At 37.7% G+C, this 18,845-nt stretch overlaps 1 protein-coding gene across 3 annotated transcripts in view; it reads right to left on the bottom strand.

The window, feature by feature from the left end:
- LOC112049906 (serine/threonine-protein kinase 3) overlaps positions 1 to 18,845 on the bottom strand; it is a 31,914-nt gene that overhangs the window by 11,517 nt on the left and 1,552 nt on the right. The window contains exons 1-9 of one of the 3 annotated variants that reach the window (XM_052888344.1): positions 9,332 to 10,085; positions 5,779 to 5,881; positions 4,281 to 4,439; positions 3,432 to 3,659; positions 2,907 to 3,115; positions 2,593 to 2,702; positions 1,966 to 2,087; positions 1,471 to 1,618; positions 228 to 378 (exon numbers count right to left, since the gene is read on the bottom strand). In XM_052888344.1, coding sequence (XP_052744304.1) covers positions 228 to 378; positions 1,471 to 1,618; positions 1,966 to 2,087; positions 2,593 to 2,702; positions 2,907 to 3,115; positions 3,432 to 3,659; positions 4,281 to 4,439; positions 5,779 to 5,881; positions 9,332 to 9,459 — 1,358 coding nt within the window. In that variant the 5' untranslated portion in view covers positions 9,460 to 10,085. Of the gene's footprint in view, positions 1 to 227; positions 379 to 1,470; positions 1,619 to 1,965; positions 2,088 to 2,592; positions 2,703 to 2,906; positions 3,116 to 3,431; positions 3,660 to 4,280; positions 4,440 to 5,778; positions 5,882 to 9,331; positions 10,086 to 18,845 lie in introns of those variants that run through there. The other 2 variants (XM_052888377.1, XM_052888389.1) reach the window with 2 other exon arrangements.

Below are 18,845 nucleotides of genomic sequence, written 5' to 3'. Positions count from 1 at the left end.
GAATAGGAACAGAATTATTAACAGACTTCAAAAAAAGGAGAAGGTGCCTCAATTCAACGCATATGTTTGTTATCTCATAACTTTGTCATTTCTTAATCAAATTTAAAAATTCTTTTTTTGTTTGAAAGAGTATACTTCCAGGGTGTTCATTTCATGAAAATCAAAAACTTGATAAATACCGTCAAAAACCATCCGTATTAATTGGATACGTGGCAATATGTAAGTACCTGAGTTCCTCGTCCCCGAACCGCAGCGGCCCAGTGAGGGTGCCGTTGGTGGCACCCATGCCGAGGTGGTTGACCTCCTTCTTCTCGAAGTGCTCCAGGAACAGCGGCCGGTACTTCGGCCGGTTCGTGTCCATGGGGTCTGTGTCGTGCCCTGGAAAAATAATCAATAGGTGAGTAATTTTAAGCGTCTAGTGCTCAGTGGTAAATGGATTCTGATGAGAAGCTGGATTCATCACCGAAAAGTGATGGATCGATCCCCGCCGGCTGGCCTATTCTCTAATAGGGTAGTTAACTCATATAAAATTTCATATAAACAATATTTATTTCGTGTAGTACATGAAATAAGAGTCCCAAACATATCGGTATTAATTAATAAAAGTGAAGTATTTCTTATAAAACTTAATTTAAAAAATTTATATGTACTTTTTTAAAATTTTCCAAACGTCAAAAAAGTTGTCATCCATTTTGTGACGTCACGATTATCAATTAGAGATGTACTAAACATCAAACAAATTGTTATCTAATATTTTTGTCAAATGCTCCGTTTGTAAGGGATTTGTTATAGTGACGTCATGAAACGTCAGTTGTATTAAAATTTTCATGTAATCACGCCTTAGAAAAAGATAATATTTTTCAATCTAGTTAAACGATAATGAACAATTTAAGACCATTTTAAAAAACTCAACTGTCAACTAGCGTATTGGAGAGAAATCAGAATATTGGCATTAATAATAATATGGCAAATATTAAAAAAAAAAAAATTGAAAATAGGAGACTTTGTTTACAGGAAGATACATACAATGTTCGTCATTTGTTATAAGCACTTCGAAAATATCCCTGCCAACATCTATTTTCCTATCATATCAAGAGTCAACTCAAGAGTGAATAAGCGTCTTCTATACAAGTGCGTTCCAGCCTAGGCTGCATCATTGTTTATCGGCAGCCATTATTGCAGTCAAGCACTAGCTTATATAAAAAAAAAACATACAATTACTTGAATTGATACAAGATCAAAAAGCCTACCAAAGAAATAATTAAATCGCAATCGACAAACAGAGACCCATTACAGCTTACATTTCCATTTTATCTGACTATTCAGTATTCCTTTGAACTCTTATCATCATCTACTCCTGACACACTCTAGGCGTCTTATAAGCATTTCAAGCCATGGGCTTGAGCCCCCTGCATCCAGCAGCTCCCTGTAATTCGCTTTATATCATGGGTTCGTCAAGTCGTAGCTTACGCTTCATGGTGGCGAGGTCGTGGTCGTAGATGACCATGGTGCCCAGGTCGGCGGCCAGCTCCAGCGACGCGTCGCGCGGCACCAGCGTGGCCTCGCGCGCCTTCATCGTCGCCTCGCTGTAGTCCTCGCCCGCGCCGCCGCCGCCGCTCTGCAGATTTAACAGTAAATCTAATTAATTACACTTCAATGGTCTACACTTACACGGTCTGGTGGCAGGCATCGGCCGTGGCAAAGACGTACCGCCTTCCAAAGCTACATTCCGCTGCGAACCGTTCCAGTACAATGGCGCGTAGAAACCGTCAGAAGTTTGGATAGAATAAACTTGTGACTCTTCAAGCCCGCTTCCACCTTAGACTGCATCATCACTTAACATAAGGCGAGATCGCAACCGAGGTAGCTATATGGCAATACCAATCTCCCGTTAAGGTCCAAAGCGAATCTCGAGCATTCAGTATGTGGACTCATATTGAGGTACAGAGGTCGAGCAGCAGTTACCGGGGCGATGGTCTTGGCGTGGTCGGGCGGCAGCAGCGCGGCGCTGCGGAAGGCCTGGCTCTCGCGGATCTCGCGCGCCTCCGCGATCAGCGCGCTCAGGATGCTGGCCTGCTTCGCGTTGCCTGCGATAAGGTTCACACGTAAGTAGCTCCGACAGTTCGGACCACTCAACGAATGTTGCTAAACTGTTCAGGAATTAAATCATCGTGAGTGGTTGTGGTGAACGTTTGGTTGGCGTCCAATGGGCTATCCGTTTGTTTCGTCAAACTATTACTGTAATCCGAGATTCTCAAACATATAATGAAGATTGTAAAACAGATGAGGCTGAAGACGTATCTTAGGGCATAAGCTCTAGATTACGAGTGCAGGGCATTATAGAACATGTTGTTAGCAAGTGTGTTGATTCCGTACAGAAACTCTCCTATCATGTGATATCTGTGAAGAGTGAAGTGTTTCTTAAAGTCTTAAGTTTCTTAGTCTAGCACAGTTGCCTGATCTTTCTCAAACTAAGGGGTAAAAATTGAAAGTTTTCCAGAAATGTAACAGTTTGCGTCACTGTATCTCATTTGCCTTTAGGCTCGTTCATTCATATTTTGCGCGTCCCTGTATAGTTCCTGCGCACCGTACCGATAAACTCGTGCGTCAACAGGTACTCGGCGGTGGCGCGCTCCTCAGGATTCTTCACGAGGCACTGACTGACGAAGTCTATGAACTCCGGCGACCACTGGTCCGGCTCTCTGAAAACAAAAATATTTATGAGGAACGGTTTCAAGCTAAATAAATTAGTTTGTAAAATCAATCTAGCGAGCGAAAATTTTTCGAGGTTAGAAAGAGACTTTTCTAGATTATGCCGCATCGTCAACTGCTTAACATGCTCTCCGAGGCAAAGGATCCATCTCCACGCTACTGGGAGTTTGTGCGAGTGTGTGAGGATGCATCACCTGAAGGAGGGCGCCGGCTTGGTGGGGATCATGAAGATGGCGCGCATGGGGTGAATGTCGCCGTAGGGCGGCTTGCCCTCCGCCATCTCCAGCGCCGTGATGCCCAGCGACCAGATGTCGGCCACGCAGTCGTAGCCGATCTCCTGGATCACCTCGGGCGCCATCCAGAACGGCGTGCCGATCACCGTGTTGCGCTTCGCCATGGTGTCCTGCAGCGATAATGGACAGGGAAATAGATCACAATTTACTATCAGCGGTAGTTTATTTTTTTCAAGAAGGAGGAATCTCGATCGAAAGAACATTACTTATCACCCTAAGCCCACAAATCTGCATTAGAACAGAGTGATGGGTTCAAGTTCCATATCCCCTTTCTTGTGTAAAGGATCTGGTCTCGTACAGGGCTGTTAAAATAGGTAGTCAATGATGACTAATAAACTCTTTAGAGACAAGAATTTAAACGTACCGATCTTTAAATGTATCATCGTAGATACATTTGCGCCAATACTATGATCTCAAGTGACTCACAGTGAGCTGGCCGGCGACGCCGAAGTCGGCCAGTTTGGCGTGACCCTCCGTGTTGAGCAAGATGTTCCCCGCCTTGATGTCGCGGTGGATCTTCCTCCGCCGGTGCAGGTACTCCAGCCCCTTGAGCGTGTCGCACAGAATGGTCGCGATCTCGTCCTCCGAGAGCGTCTTCTTGCGCAGCCTCATGATGTCCGACACCGAGCCCGCGCCGCAGTACTCCATGACGATCTGAAATGTTCAATTGCTAATGTTAGTACTCAATGTTGGGAAATATTTAAGAATCAGAATAAAATCCTTTTTTGAAAGGAAATGAAGTTAATTTAAAAACAATAACATTGGTATTATTATTTCAGTGTTGTAGTCGTATTGTTTTTAATGATGTGAATAGTGATAGCCAGTATAGTGATAGTTCCTACGATTTTATGATTGTTCGAGATTTTCATGATTATATGATTGGAAGAGAAAACCATTGGCTGGAGTTTATAACAGAGAAACGGGAGAAAAGACGTATCCTTCAAAGGGTTGAAATGTTAACAACATTTTTAAGACAAATATATAATATAATTTTGGAATCAGGATAATTTTTTGAGACAAATACATTACAGTCAGGATTATTATTTGTTGCTCACCATGATGAAATATAATAGAGGCCTCACGAACAACTTCTTAATATAAAATTTTGTCGATAATCATGTACCAAACACTTGGTCCAATAATATGTAAAAGTGCTTGCTTAAAACAGATGAAATGCATTCGAAAAATTCAACAGAAAAGTGTGTACTAAATTGGACTTATAGTCCAGAAAACTTCATTGTGGTGAATGATAGAATGCAGTGAATGCCGCCTCACCCACAAGTCCGTGTTCTTGAAGTAGCTGCCGTAGTACTTGACCACGTAGGGGCTGTCGCACTGCTGCATGATGCTGATCTCCTTGATGATCTCCTGCAGGTCCGTGTCCACCGGCACCTGCTTGATGGCCAGCACCTGCCCGCTCTCCTTGTGGAGCGCCTGCAGCCAACAACATGTCTTCAGTAAACACATCTGAACGACGCCTTCTAACAATTTCGCGTTTGAAGAAAGTTATCAAAAGACAAGAGGAGTAGAATACATAGAATAAGGACTTTAGTTAACGATATAATAAGGTTTGCTTTGGTATTGTCATATTTTCCAGTTGTGAGAATCGATGCTACAACCTTGGAAGCAGAAGTTAGGGTCACCTGGTCTACATACTGATCATACAATAATAAAAGTTGATGTAATGATTCACTTCCTAAAATTAAAGCTGTTGTTACAATATCTCGCATTAACATTGGCTTTTTTTTACATGTAACTTTTTATTATCACAGTAAAAAGAACGAAATTGGATAAAGAAGCAAATCAATGAAGAAAGTTGACACTTTAATTTTTCAATAAATAACTGAGGACCATTAATTAATTCAGAATTAATGGAGTTACAGGTTGAAAAGACAAACATTAAAATAACATTTTAGTAAGTAAATGAGGCTACAGAATATTACAGGTTCAGAAAAAGATTAAACTCTTTATGGTCATTTTGGTCAACTCAGATACTGAATGTTTTAGGTGCGTTGAACAAGTACGGTAATGAGTGCAATACCAAGTAAAACGAATCAAAACATCTATAGCGAAAGTTGCATCGAGAGAGGCATGCGAAGTACGGGCTTTCGGAGCCGGCCTACTAACGAAAGCCTTTGTAACGGCACTTGCTGTTCCTGTACCTACATTGCAAATTAACACTTAGCTTGGTAAGTTATGACTGACTGATAAAACTTTATTGTTATTAATTTACCTCCCGCCCGGTACAATAAAAAAAAGTAAAGGGAGACTGGTTAGCAGTGGTTTATAAACTGAATGGAAGAAACTTAAAAAAATGAAGATAGCTGATAATCCAAAAATCTAGAGAGCGTAATCTTAACTATATTACTGTGTTGTGTGCATTTGCGTACCTACAAGTAAGTTAGCGAAGAGGTTTGTTTTCCGTAAACAAATTGGACAGAATTAAATATAGAGAAACCAAGGAAAACCAATGACTTAAAGGTTAGTTTTATAAATCATCGCCCAAAACATCCAGGGCCATCTTATTTGTAAGTTATAAATATGAAGGTACTAATATTATAAAGAGAAAAGGTTTGACTGTTTGTTTGCATTGAATACGCTCTGAAACTACTGAACCGATTTGAGAAATTCTTTTACTGTTGGGAAACTGCACTTTCCTCGAGTGCTATAGGCTATATTTTATCTCTGTGTTCCGGGAACGTAAACCACGCGGGTGAAACCGCGCGGCGTCTGCTAGTTAAATATAAGTACATTATTATAATGTGAACGGTACCTTGTAAACGCTGCCATATGAGCCTTCGCCTAGTTTGCAGATAATGTCGAATACTTCCTCCGGTTGCCGCGTTAAGCTCTCCTCCGATAATTTCTTTAACTCACTGAAACAAACGAAACACAACTTTAATTCCCTCTGTTATATAAGAATTAATGGAACTACTATCTCGTCAATTTGTTTGATTAATTTTTAAAAATATTCTTTTTATTTTTAAAAAAATAAAATAGATGGATGCCAATGTCTAACACACAAACAAACATGCCGAAATAACACAATTTGCTGTGTCTGGCTGGATGGCTCAAACCACTTGGGCAAACCAAAATCAAAATTCCGAGATCTGAGTACTTTAGTATATCTGATGAAGCAAGCAAACTTGGGAACTTACAGGTATACCTACAGATTTTTAGCTGGCACCTTGAACTGTGTGATTCAAGCAAGTATGTCTATTGTATATTTCGATTGATAAAATTAAGTAAGTTTTGGTTCAGGTTCCCACTATCAACGCTAACTGAGTGTAATCATAAATATCTAATGGCCACTTCACTCAGTGTTTGAAGTCGGCCGCACGTGGTCCATATAAACAAGGGTGTCGTAACAAAATCAATGTGTTACGAAATACCAGTGTCGACGACCCGCCTTAACCCCCAGCCTATTGATATTACCATGCCATTATTAAACGTAGTTGCAGGCATTTACGTAGAATGCCTTGTTGGACTACCTGATTTGGCTACGTATCGTGAAACTCTACCTAAACGAGTAGGTATTTAAAAAGCGTCCCATATTTTTGACCTTTGCTTATTAAAAATGGATAGTAAAAAAGATTATGGATAGACAAAACAAGCAGATATCACATCTGTAAAAGTAAAAGTATCTCATACACTAGGTAGGGATTTTTCAAATGACAAGCATTCTGGTTTCCATGATGTGCGTTGATTTACGTTCTTTCCACATATGTGTGAGAAATTTGTAATCACTGTTTGAGAACATTTTCAACCAGAGAAAATTACTGAGTAAACTACTATTGGAATTCAGTTACTGTTAAACTATTGAAATTTACAAAGTCGATAATGTGAATACAAATTCATCATACTAAAAAAATGTCACGAGTCCGGCATAAAGGGCTTGAGGATGCGAATATGTGAAGCATTTCATTCAAAATGACCTGCCAGAAATAAAATTGCCTGTAAAAGAACGTAATCTTGAAGATTCTGTAACAAGATCTCCAAGACTGTGATGGACTTGCCAATGCATAGCTTTAAGTAATGTGTTATAAACATTTACTTAGTCCAGGTTACCACACCATTGATGAGTTCCTTAAAGATAAAGGCGCTTGGAGGCCATTGGATCAGCTTCCACCTTAACACAAGAAGTAAAACTTTAAGAAATTGTAGTGTTGTCATCAATTGTAAATTATGATTTTTTTTTAAAAAAAAGAGCAACTATTGTTTTTCTTGCCGTTTGAATCTCAACAAAACCAGTCTTCTGAACAGGTGGTAGAATTTTTACAAATAGTCAACTGACGTGTCAAAAGTGAACTAAACTGAACCTATTTTTTGATTTTGATTTAGAATAAAATACGGGAAAGCTTGCAGATGCAGCCAAGTCGGCGACGATCGAAAATAAGTAACAAAGCGATAACAGCGATAATGTAAACGTAGCAAACATTGTAGAGGACTAAGAAAGCGCTGAGAAGCGTGTGAAAGGTGTGAACGATATAACATGTTGGTAAAGATGTGGAGTACATGTGGTCTCGTAGACATCACCCGACAAAGGAATGCGACGCTGTTTTAGTTGCTTTATGACATAAATATATCTCACACATAAACAAGTGAACACTTAAAAGAAGATACGCATACTTTATTAGAATTCAGAATATTTTAAGCGTTCTTTATGAATCTCAGACCAAATGTGTGTTTAAAGAAGATATTGTGATATTTGTGCCGTGTGCGTCGCAGTAAAACCAAATTAATATACTGAAAGAAACAACTATTACAGTCTATTTTTAACGAGCCACTATATATGGTCAAGCCTTGTCCTTATGATATGGAGCTTACACCTAACACGCAGCTCCGATGTGGGTTAGCGGGCTGACTTGTATGATATGTTGTTTCAAATATATTCCGATACAGAGCTTTGCAACGCAAGCAATTAAATGAAAAATTGAAACGGTATCTATATAGGTAAAGAGATAAGCAAGCAATCAATATTGATGTTCAATGAATAAAAGCGATGACACTTTTGATCAAACCTATAAGTAAAAACAGTAATTGCTGGATGAGGTTTTCGCTCAAAATACTCTACGCTGTTTCATGATTGTAATAACTTAGTTAGGCTTGTTTATAAAAAAAAACACCAAGCAAGAAGCCACATATTAAAATGGAGTCATAAAACGTATGTAAGATTGTACAGTAGTTGAAAGTGTTGTGTTAATATGCAATTATTTATCATTATAAAAACTACAATAAATAAATGGAACTGAACGAATCATTGCTGAACCGTTTCATAACATACTCGTACAAGCGCATGTACTCGGTAGATAACGAATGTTTTTAAAACAAGCTTTATCTCGCAACGAAAATAATAATAAATGAGACATTTGTCCAATCTCAGACAATGATAGCGTGCTTACAATTGGATCATTGTTTAAACACGTTGTATTAGTATAATTATAAAGAGTAAAAATATTACTATAGCATCCCCAGTTACTATTAAAAATGCAAAAGTCTGTATGTTAACTTTTCAAGCATAAACTATATAACCGATTGAGATTAATTTAGGAACATTGATAAATGGGACCTTGGAGTAGTTGGAGAGCAAGAGTTGGTGAAAAACAGAATTTTACGCAATCCAGAGTCGCGGGAGTCTACTAGTAATATATTATGGTATAGCAATTAATCTATAACAATAATAATAACAAAGATCATTCCTTACGTTTACTACGCTACCAGAGATAAATAAGTAGTTATAAATCTAATTATAGGACTTTATACGAGTTTCGTGAACTTAACGAGCAACTATGCCAGCGTACCAGACATTGTTAAGTTTTAATCATCTTGCTATAATTAAAGAAAAGACGAGAGTGTCAAGTGCATAATTAGTCAATTAGGACATCTTAAATTGTAACGGTACTGCCTTAGTCAGTGTAACAGAATTCATGCATAACCACAACAACATTCCTGGTGATTCACCACATAGCGATAGGCATTTCCTCACTGGTTATATGTTTCAATAATTATTATTATTCATAGCATTTTATTTATTGTTATTAGTACGTTGTTTTAAGAAGATTTTCAAGTATATTCCTATAGTAAATAGACTAAGCTAGCTAATTCAGTATTTGCATAAGTTATGATATTTTCGCCACTACTATGAAACGATGTTTTTTTTCGGGATTTTTAGACTTTAAATAACGCCGTAAAGAGCGTAATGATTCTTGTACGCTTTCACGTAATTTCAAACAATCGAATCGTCAAATTGACTCGAGGAAATTGAATTCTCGCTTCATCAAATATTAATTAAGGGTGAAGGTAAACAATCGGTGACGAGAACTCACCCCTGAGGGCGATCGTTGGCGCTCATTCTGTCGGCTCGTCGCTTCTTGCAGGTATTACAACTGAGGGTCGGTGCACCCCCTTCCCACATGCCACCTTTCCAAAACACGAGCCTGCCTTCAGCGTCCATGAGGGCGCCTCATCTTTGCCATTACTGCCGTCTTGGCTATTACAATCTGATTTACCTCGGTATTAGAATTTTTCGGAAATCAGACAACTAATGTACAGATATTTGATACACAGTCTGTTGCCTTTTGCAGCATCCTTATTTTGAGAGTTTTCTAATCCATAGAAGATATTCGGAAGAAATGGCGAGCATAGACTTCAAGTGGGCGCGTTCCACAAAACCAAAAACTCATCACACAATTCTGAGAATCGTGATAGCCTAATCAGTAGGTATAGCACTTGTGTAGCCTAGGCGCAAACACAGGTGGACACATTCGATGAGTAAACACTACAACTGTATCCTTACTTGGTTCACTGGATAACGGATATCTGTTATCACAAAATCACTGAACAACTTTTTGTATAACGTTTACCACTGGCGGAGGAATTATTGAGAACTGAGAATATTTATATTTACGTAACGGCACGTCCGCTGGAAACATTCAAAAGCGATTAACAAAAGTTAAATCCCAAAATAAACTGTGGTATCCTTTCCAAGTCATAATAACCGGTCGAAGCGTGCGCGACGCGCGTCTGAGCACCGAGCGAACGTCCCCAGCGTTGTCTCTCACCAGACTGTTCAGAGTTCAGCTAGCCGACGTTGACAGCTTCAGAAGTATGGGAACATTTTCCTGCTTATAGTGTTCTACTATTTCATGTTTTACATTTGGTATTATTCCTCGTATCGATATTGCGGTATTGTCCTTAAGCGGTTCTTTGTTCGTAATTCTGATGATATTCCTCAAGGAATATTTATACTTATAGCTACATAAATGTTTGTATGATATTATAAATAAATTATATTAATTATACATATTATTTTACAATTTTTAAGCATAGGCAGGTCAATGCTTCGATTCCCAGTTCAATATATGGCGGATACTTAAAAATATCATATTCATAATTCCCATTCAGAAAGTACGGGTAAATACAAAAAGTCTTGACATTCTAATTTTCAATGTCCCATTGGTTACATAAATCAAACGTTGAGTGATGTTTTTTGCCGGCGTGTCACGAGCGCGCTGCGCGACGGGAGACGGGTGGGCGGCTCCAGATAAATAAAACAGCGTGTTGGTCCGTCTATAAATACACGGATCCTATGCGATACCGCCTGACCTTTTTATTGGCACGCTTGTTGATACCGCACCGTTGTTGCATTCAGCGTTGACTCTACCGTAATGATTCCCATCTTTCCATCCCACTTCTGATCCCAGATTATGAGTGGTGTGGAGCAAAATGTTTTGTAACACAATACGCATGACCTCTTTATTTGCATACTCGTTAAAACCACACCAAATCTAGAATAACATTTATCACACTTTTGATATTATGAAAGCTTCGTGTACCATGCAAACGTTTTGTACGGTGCAAGCAAAGTTCATTGCTCCTATTCTATATACCTCTCGTGTGATAAAACGCTTGAAATAGATCTTTCAATCGCGTAAAATTGTACAAATTAAACCGACACTGAAAGGAATAGTTAGTAATTAATATGCGGCTTTAAATCAAAGGGTGTTGGTTATTCAATAAATTTCAATTAAGCAGAAAGTTATTTTATATTTTATAAGACATTTGCTCGTAAAGTATCGCTTATTTCACCAATTTCAATATCGTAATGTATCTCATGTGCCGTAATATAATGTAAAATGCACATGTGCCGTAATGTAATATAAAACTTTTATCATAACGAACGGTACTTTTTAAATCTTAGCAAAGAGTTTTTATGTCAGAAAAGTGCTCAACCTGTTATGAATAAAATTAACTTTGTGAGATAAAATATAATTAATAAACATTTTTTTTTTTATTTTCATAATTTTGACAATAAATGACAACCATTTATAATTAACAGAAACGCAAAAATATTAATTTACTATATGAGTAATACTGGCTTTTTTGGTGCATTTGCCTTAAAAAAAGCTGGTGTACGCACTTCGCTATCTGTGCAAATATTACAAGCGTATCAAAATGTCATATGGAAAACAGGCAAAGATGCAAATTCATTTTCAGAAAGTGTGTTTCCTCGCAAATTTGTTATAAAACGTCGTATGACATACGTGCGCTTGCCGCTTACATACATACATCATTATAGCCTCTGCTTCCTTACTATAGCTCTCGCCTTTGGCTCTAGCTTGCAATATCGCCTCAGCTGTAATTTTCAACTCACCGCACTTATATCATAATGTACTATTAACTTATTCATAGCCATTCATATTATTTCATAGTATATATATAGTCTCGAAAATAGTGTCTGTAAATTGAACTCTATCTGTGAACAAAATTGACAAAATAAATAACATCAAATTGTTTACCGTTATTAGTGGTTTGAGACTAACAATCCAGAACAGCATGTGAACTTTCCCATCCATTGTTTTAGATCAGAAAGACAACAACCGCTAGGAATTATGATGAAAATGTGGAACTTTTTGTTAATACTTACATATTTAAGATTTTACACGAATATAAGATTTTGGGAATCTTAAAAATTTTGGATTGCAGACCAATTCATGCTACAGTAAAACAATTTGCTAATATTAAACACAGCTCGTCTCGTCTATACAAGTGTTTAAATCTTAACAATGGTTAAAAAGCTCGATGATTGCCAAATACATATTTCATAATGAAACATTGACTCCAGACTATTCGATGTAGGCGATAAACAAGGAAGAAGTCGTGAGAAAGGACCGCACAGACACTAATATTTATCACCCTGTATCTCCAGTCGTCAGGCCGATGAAATGTTGACGCGCGGAGTATCCGCCGGTCATATTTTCGCGGGCGAAAAACACTTATCCCATGAGAGGGGACACGATACGAACACCGACGCGTTTCCGTTTGCAAAAGAACTGGACCAATGGGACTAAAAATTACATTACATATTTTGGTCCCAGTTTTATTATTGCATTGTTTCGAAAGCTTTAATAATAATTCTAAGAAATACAAAAACTTGCATTCGATCACTACAAATATTGTACGGCTTTAGCTTTTAGCGTTTTGTGTTCTATGGTACGGCTATTTACAGAAGTCCATCATGTTCTGCTGCACAGATCAGATCCGTATCCGATATAAATAAAATTGAATAGGTAGGAAGACCTAACAACTATAATTGTATCTAAAAGTACTGTATTCTGGCAAAATAAAGAATAATTTGATTTGATTTGAAAAAACTAGATTACGCACTAATCCGATCTGTAGGTATGTGATCCAAATCCAAACTATTCAGGGCATATCTTCGGTATAGCCAATCGGACTAGACAAACTAGACGGAAACAAAAACAAATAATCCTATGATTACTGATTAGGTACTTCGAAACGTATTCTCATCGGTAGATGAAATGATTGCCAATCAGATAAGCAGACGTAATGCAGGGCAAACATGAAATGCAGGAATGTCGGAACTCTTCACCGGACGAGAGTTCTATATCCTCTCGTTGCCGCGCCACTCGACGCGTCTCCCGAACGATGAACCTAGAGCGGCTATACCTGGACTGGGGCACGCGATCATGACGCTCTTGGCTCATAAGAATCTTAAGCTGATATAGAGATGAATATTCAAAGCTCATGTGCGTAGGTCGCTTCGGAGAAACGTTATAAATTGACCATCAATCTTGCATAGAAAATCGTGCAGCGGAAACGTTTTTGTAAATCAAATTGGTACTTTATATACTGAAATGAATTTTTTGGGAGCGTTAGTTGCCATGAAAAATCTACCAATCTACGATATCTATTTCCGAAGATGCAGCAATAAATTGTAAAAGAAAATCGAAACAATAACACAGTATCAGTAATATAAAAAAGGTTGATTATTAATTTTTCCCCTGGGCTTTAAATACCTAATTTTAAAAAAATCAAATTAAAAATGAAGTATTAAGTACTAACAGACACGACTTTTCCGAAAGTCAAAGCGGTATATTTAAAGATGACGACAGGGCTAACTAATAGTGCGGCGAGGGAAAGAGAGCAGCCGACAAACGGGACAGTTCAGCCTAGATCGACGACCTAGAATCTGGCGACCGCAGCACAGCTTGCGCCTACACCCACTCTCAGCAAACAGTTCCTCATAGCTCCACGATAACGAGACGAAACCTATACGACATATTGTTGAACAGGTTAACCCTATTCTATTCGAGAAACGTGACTTATGACTGAGAAACGTGAACTTTAATAAACATGGGCCCGATAAGAAGCTCACTCGCTGAGCGAGCAGACAAAACTTTGCTCAGATGGCCTGTGAATAATTTGTGGAAAAGAGAGATTTAGCTTACTATTTGAATACTAAGTCTGTTTCTAAAATGGGAACTTGTTTAAAAAGTTCAAATTATTTAACTTCTAAGACACAAATGTTTTATTTATTAAAAAATCGTTAGTGACTTGACAACCGTTCTTGCTTACTGCAATTATTCATGATTCTCAATTACATAGATAAAGCAGTTCAGCTTCTCAATATCGTGATGGTATCGTTATCTGTAAACGACTGTTTTAGCAAGAGCTTTATCAATGACATTTACATTATAGTTTAGTAAGGAACTTTATTGCCTAGTTTTAGCTGAATTGCCATTAATATATTGCTGAAAGTCTTGCAACCTTAAGAAATCTCAATGTATGCTGTTAAATTATGGGTCATTTTTTCTTTTTCCCTTTGGTTTTTTTGCTAAAATATGTTGTTTATTTCGATTCGAAATAACTTAAAATACTACTAATGACATCAGTAGTGCGAGAATTGCATCTTGCACTTCAAGGTCGTTCTATACTGAAATGGGATAAAAAATCCCCTATCTATCTCTAGTGTGTCTATTAATATATTGTTTACTAGTTTGCTTTTTCTGTTTAGAAGACTGACTATTTGAAAAAAAATTAAGCAAACCTTGATTTTAAAGATATTTCTAAGCCCAGCTAACAAGAAACCGCGACAAAATTGAAGTCACTAATATGACGCATCACAAAATATTGTAATCTATGACTTTATAACATTAATCAGGGCCCTCGCACTGCGCTGAGGCGAATAACCTTAATATTACTCATAAGCGGAAACTGCATATAATTAAACGCCGATTTAGCAAAAAATGCGACAAATTTATAAATGACAAAAACGAAACCTTGTTCTATAAAATGTTCTCGTTTCTCAAAAAGATTAAAAATCAGATCAGGATCAGAACACGCTTACAGGTATCAATATAATATTACAACGCGCGTCATACAAATTCCAACAGTGTGACGCGTTGCCCAGATGAGTACCTATGTGACTTGGTAGAATGTAGAACAGTAATGTATTGTATTGCATTTGAGGAGCCGATGGACGTCGGGGTCGTAACGTTTTGGATGGACTTACGACATCAAGCGAGTCACAAAGGAGTCGCTGGACGCAGGCGGTTTAGAATGGTGGAGTTTGGAAGTCCGTACTAAAGGCCTACGTCCTGCTGTGGTCGTCCATCGGATGACGTGATGATGATAATTATGATTATAAGTATCTACAATAGGTACATTGACTTTAGTTTATCAGTTTATGAAGCTACAAACTTAAGTATGTTTGCAAACTTTTCGATCCATTTAGTATGTTTAGGGGAAATAAAACCTTGGAAAACAGACACAAGTGAATTCAATAATGTTGTATGTTTGTTTGGGTCGTAATTGCGTCAAATGTTCGGGTCATAAACTGAGAGTGAGCGTTGTAGAGTTCCCATTATCTATAGCTATAAAATAAATGAAAAATTTGCCGATTATCAATGTAATCAGCACATCAACTGCCTGCTTGTTTTGGATTCTACTGGTTAGCATATGTCCAGTATGTGCTTAGCCTTTATGGTATGCTTTGGGAAGCACGTTTTTTCTAAAAGAATATTTGCCATATCGTTTAAATATGACCAATATTCTCATTCCTCTCCAACCAGTCGGGAAAGGCGGGGATCAAACCACCACCCCTCGGTTATGAGTCCGGCCGCCTTACCGTTGAGCTATTGAGACTCTTGTTTAGCTCACGGTTCCGGTCATAATCATTAGGTACCATATGATAGCAATCCTTATAGAGTTAAACATCATCACCCTAAATGGGAACAGTGTAGTGAGTGGAAACTCCAAATCCTTGCTTCTACAAATAGGGAACTTGTAGTGGTTATGATGATGATGATGATAAATCAACAAAAAAAAACTATTATAGAGCCTAATTTTTCACTATGCTAGTTTTAAAACCATACTTTAAAACATTTTAAATGCGATAATAAGTCTGTCTGTTAGCTTTTAACTGCTAAACCACTGAACTAGTTTGGATGAAATTTGGTATAGAAATAAATTCTGTCATGGAGCGTAGGCTACTCTTTCTCAGAACAATCCATCGTTCCCGCGCGAAACCGATTTCAAGCAAACGGAGTCACGGGCGTCCGTTAGTTATTAATATAGAAGCTATAAAGTCGTGGTATCGATCCGTGGTATGTGTACCATCGTTTTATTTGGCGCAGCCATTGATTGCTATCAAGTGCAAGGCGTCGAAAGACAAGGAGTCTACACCATATTATATCCGCTATGTTAAAGCCTTATTATCGAAGGAAAAGGGTTCCGTAACTATAATTATCTACGAAGTCAAATTCTCAAAGCAAAAACAAAAGATACGAACGTTGTGCTCTAAAGACTGAGCTACCTAAATTATAAAGAATTTTTGAATTACTTCTATGCCTAGCATGTGGAGCCATAAATTATTATTTTAGTTCCAAGGTAATACCCATAACACAGGCAATGCGCTAACTTTGGGGGTAAGTAGTGATGTGTGTATTATGTAAGTATATTATTTATTTTTAAAAAAATGTTATACAAGAGAATTTTATACTTATGAAGAAAAGTGGCACGCAACTATACGGTTTTTATGTTACGAGTATTTTATAGTACAAACATGAGAAAAATGCGCTACTCGAAACTGGTGAGATATTTTTCGCGAGAAAGCTTACGTCAACAACTGTTGGCGTAACTGTAACTATTTACTTACTTAATTATTAAATAGAAAAAATGAGAAGAAAAGAGAACTACAGATACAGATCATGCCAATAGGTTTTGGCTCTAAAAGCAATATTAATATTCACATGCGGATCCCTAAAACAGAGGCCCTTATCGATTACACGTAATCGTCGTTAAGGCTTCTTTTGGTTCACCTATTGATTGTGGAGGGCATTGAATGTGAGTCAATGCGGATGTCACATCAGCGGCCATTGTTCCACTAATGCGCTGCAGCGAGAGCTTGTGCTGTGACATGCAGGCCTACGGTGTGTGCCATGTGTCTCGTGAAGAGAAAATACTGTCGACAAATAGCGGCCGAATCGGAAATATCACTATCTCTTTTGTTCTTTAGCAACGAAAGCGAAAGCGATATACGAGTATTTTTTTTTTTATTGTATACAAGTTAGCCCTTGACTACAATCTCACTTGATGGTAAGTGATGATGCAGTCTAAGATGGAAGCGGGCTAACTTGTTAGGAGGAGGATGAAAATCCACACACCTTTCGGTTTCTACACGGCATCGTACCGGAACGCTAAATCGCTTGGCGGTACGTCTTTGACAGAAGGGTGGTAACTAGCCACGGCCAAAGCCTCCCACCAGCCAGACCTGGACAAATTAAGAAAATCTCAATCTGCCCAGCCGGGGATCGAACCCAGGACCTCAGTTTTGTAAATCCACCGCGCATACCACTGCGCCACGGAGGCTGTCATAAATATATGGTGTATAAAGTAAATTATATATGGTCTACATAATCTACATTGTATATGTCTATGGTTAGGTCTACTGCTTGTATGGTCTGTAAGTTCAATCATATACAGGGTGCCCATAATTAATGGATAAAATGAAAATTATCTTAAACTAATTTTAATAGTTTTATACAGGAATTTTAGTACTGCAGATAATCTGATTCTTAGATGCCTAAAAAATTTTATCACATTTTCATTTGTGAAAATAATCCCTTAATTAAAAATCAATGTTAATATTTTCATAAAACAAGACTCACAGGGGACATAGCAAGACTTGCTTGTGTTTTTTTTAATCATTTTGGTGCCATCCAAATCAAATTTTCAAGTGCACTGTACATAATAGCAACAAATAAATGATAACAACTCCAATGTTATTTTTATTATCTCTTTAGAATTATCTCACAGGATATGAGTCAGAAAAGTGAAATAAGTTTTTGACTTTATCTTTATTTAAATGCAGGGAAGTTATTCATATATATAGACAAAGTAATATGAAGCCAATGCTGATATGTTAACTTGTACACTGCACATGACTTCATGAGTAATATACTAATTGCTATCTTGAGGGCAATTTTTGTATTGGTTAAGAGAATTTATAAATCTTTTGAATATTAGGATAAATCACTAAGCTGTTAGAAAATTATGAAATTTTTATGTGCTTTATATTACGTGGACACGGACGGTTCAGAAATAGCTGAGCATGTTCAAGCTTCGGATACAACTCATTATATCTGTTTTGATAAGGCTTCAGTATTATCAAGGGAAAAGTTTCTAGATCCTCGTAAATTATGTGAAGCAATAGAAATTAGTCGTCATAGGTGATCATGGATGGTTGCTGCCGACAGCTTGGAAACCACTATTTCATTAAATGTCGCAAATAACAAACTTGGGGTTAGTTCAGTTTGCTAACAAGAATACGGATGTATCAATCAAAATGACATTCATAAACCGCCAAAGTGTGTAATGGAACCTTCACTCCCCTCCTCCTCTCTCCGGCTGCTTGCGCTGCCATGTCACAGTTTGGATCATGACACGTTGCAAGAACTAGCTCATGACTAAGCACCCCGTATGGGTTTGAAACTAGTCGGGCATACTGCAATGTTGTATCACGTGAGTTTTAGTTGTGTTTCATAATCAATTAATATGAATAACATTCACAATAGTTAAAATTCTAAAATGCTATAAATTAATTAGTTCAGCAAAATAGCTACTAACTAGACAATCATCATGAACATCTGAAAGCCAAACTACCCTCCAATATTGCATATAATTATGTTTGACTGTAATGTTCTCTGCTGCAGACAAGACAAGTCAGGTTATGTAGCCTATTTTAGAGTGGAATGTTGGAATATTCATTCCACACTAAAATAGGGTACATAAGTCATAAGGGTAATGAGGGTGCATGATTAAAGCTAGCATGTGATCTGAAGGAGTTTCGAGTTATAAGAGCATTAGCTAAGAGTAATTTAAAAATAAAATTAATAAATAACCTAGTAGATCAAGCATAATTATATTGCCACACAAGTTTACAATATGTACTATATTTAATAATACTAGAGGACGCCCGCGACTTCGTCCGCCTTTAGACCTTTTTAATCCAGCCCTATCGCAAAATCCATTCTTAGA

Source organism: Bicyclus anynana, chromosome 1 (genome assembly GCF_947172395.1).
Source record: "Bicyclus anynana chromosome 1, ilBicAnyn1.1, whole genome shotgun sequence".
Taxonomy (NCBI): Eukaryota; Metazoa; Arthropoda; class Insecta; order Lepidoptera; family Nymphalidae; genus Bicyclus; species Bicyclus anynana.
Note: the sequence above shows the minus strand (reverse complement) of the source record. Positions and strands in the feature narration are given on the sequence as shown.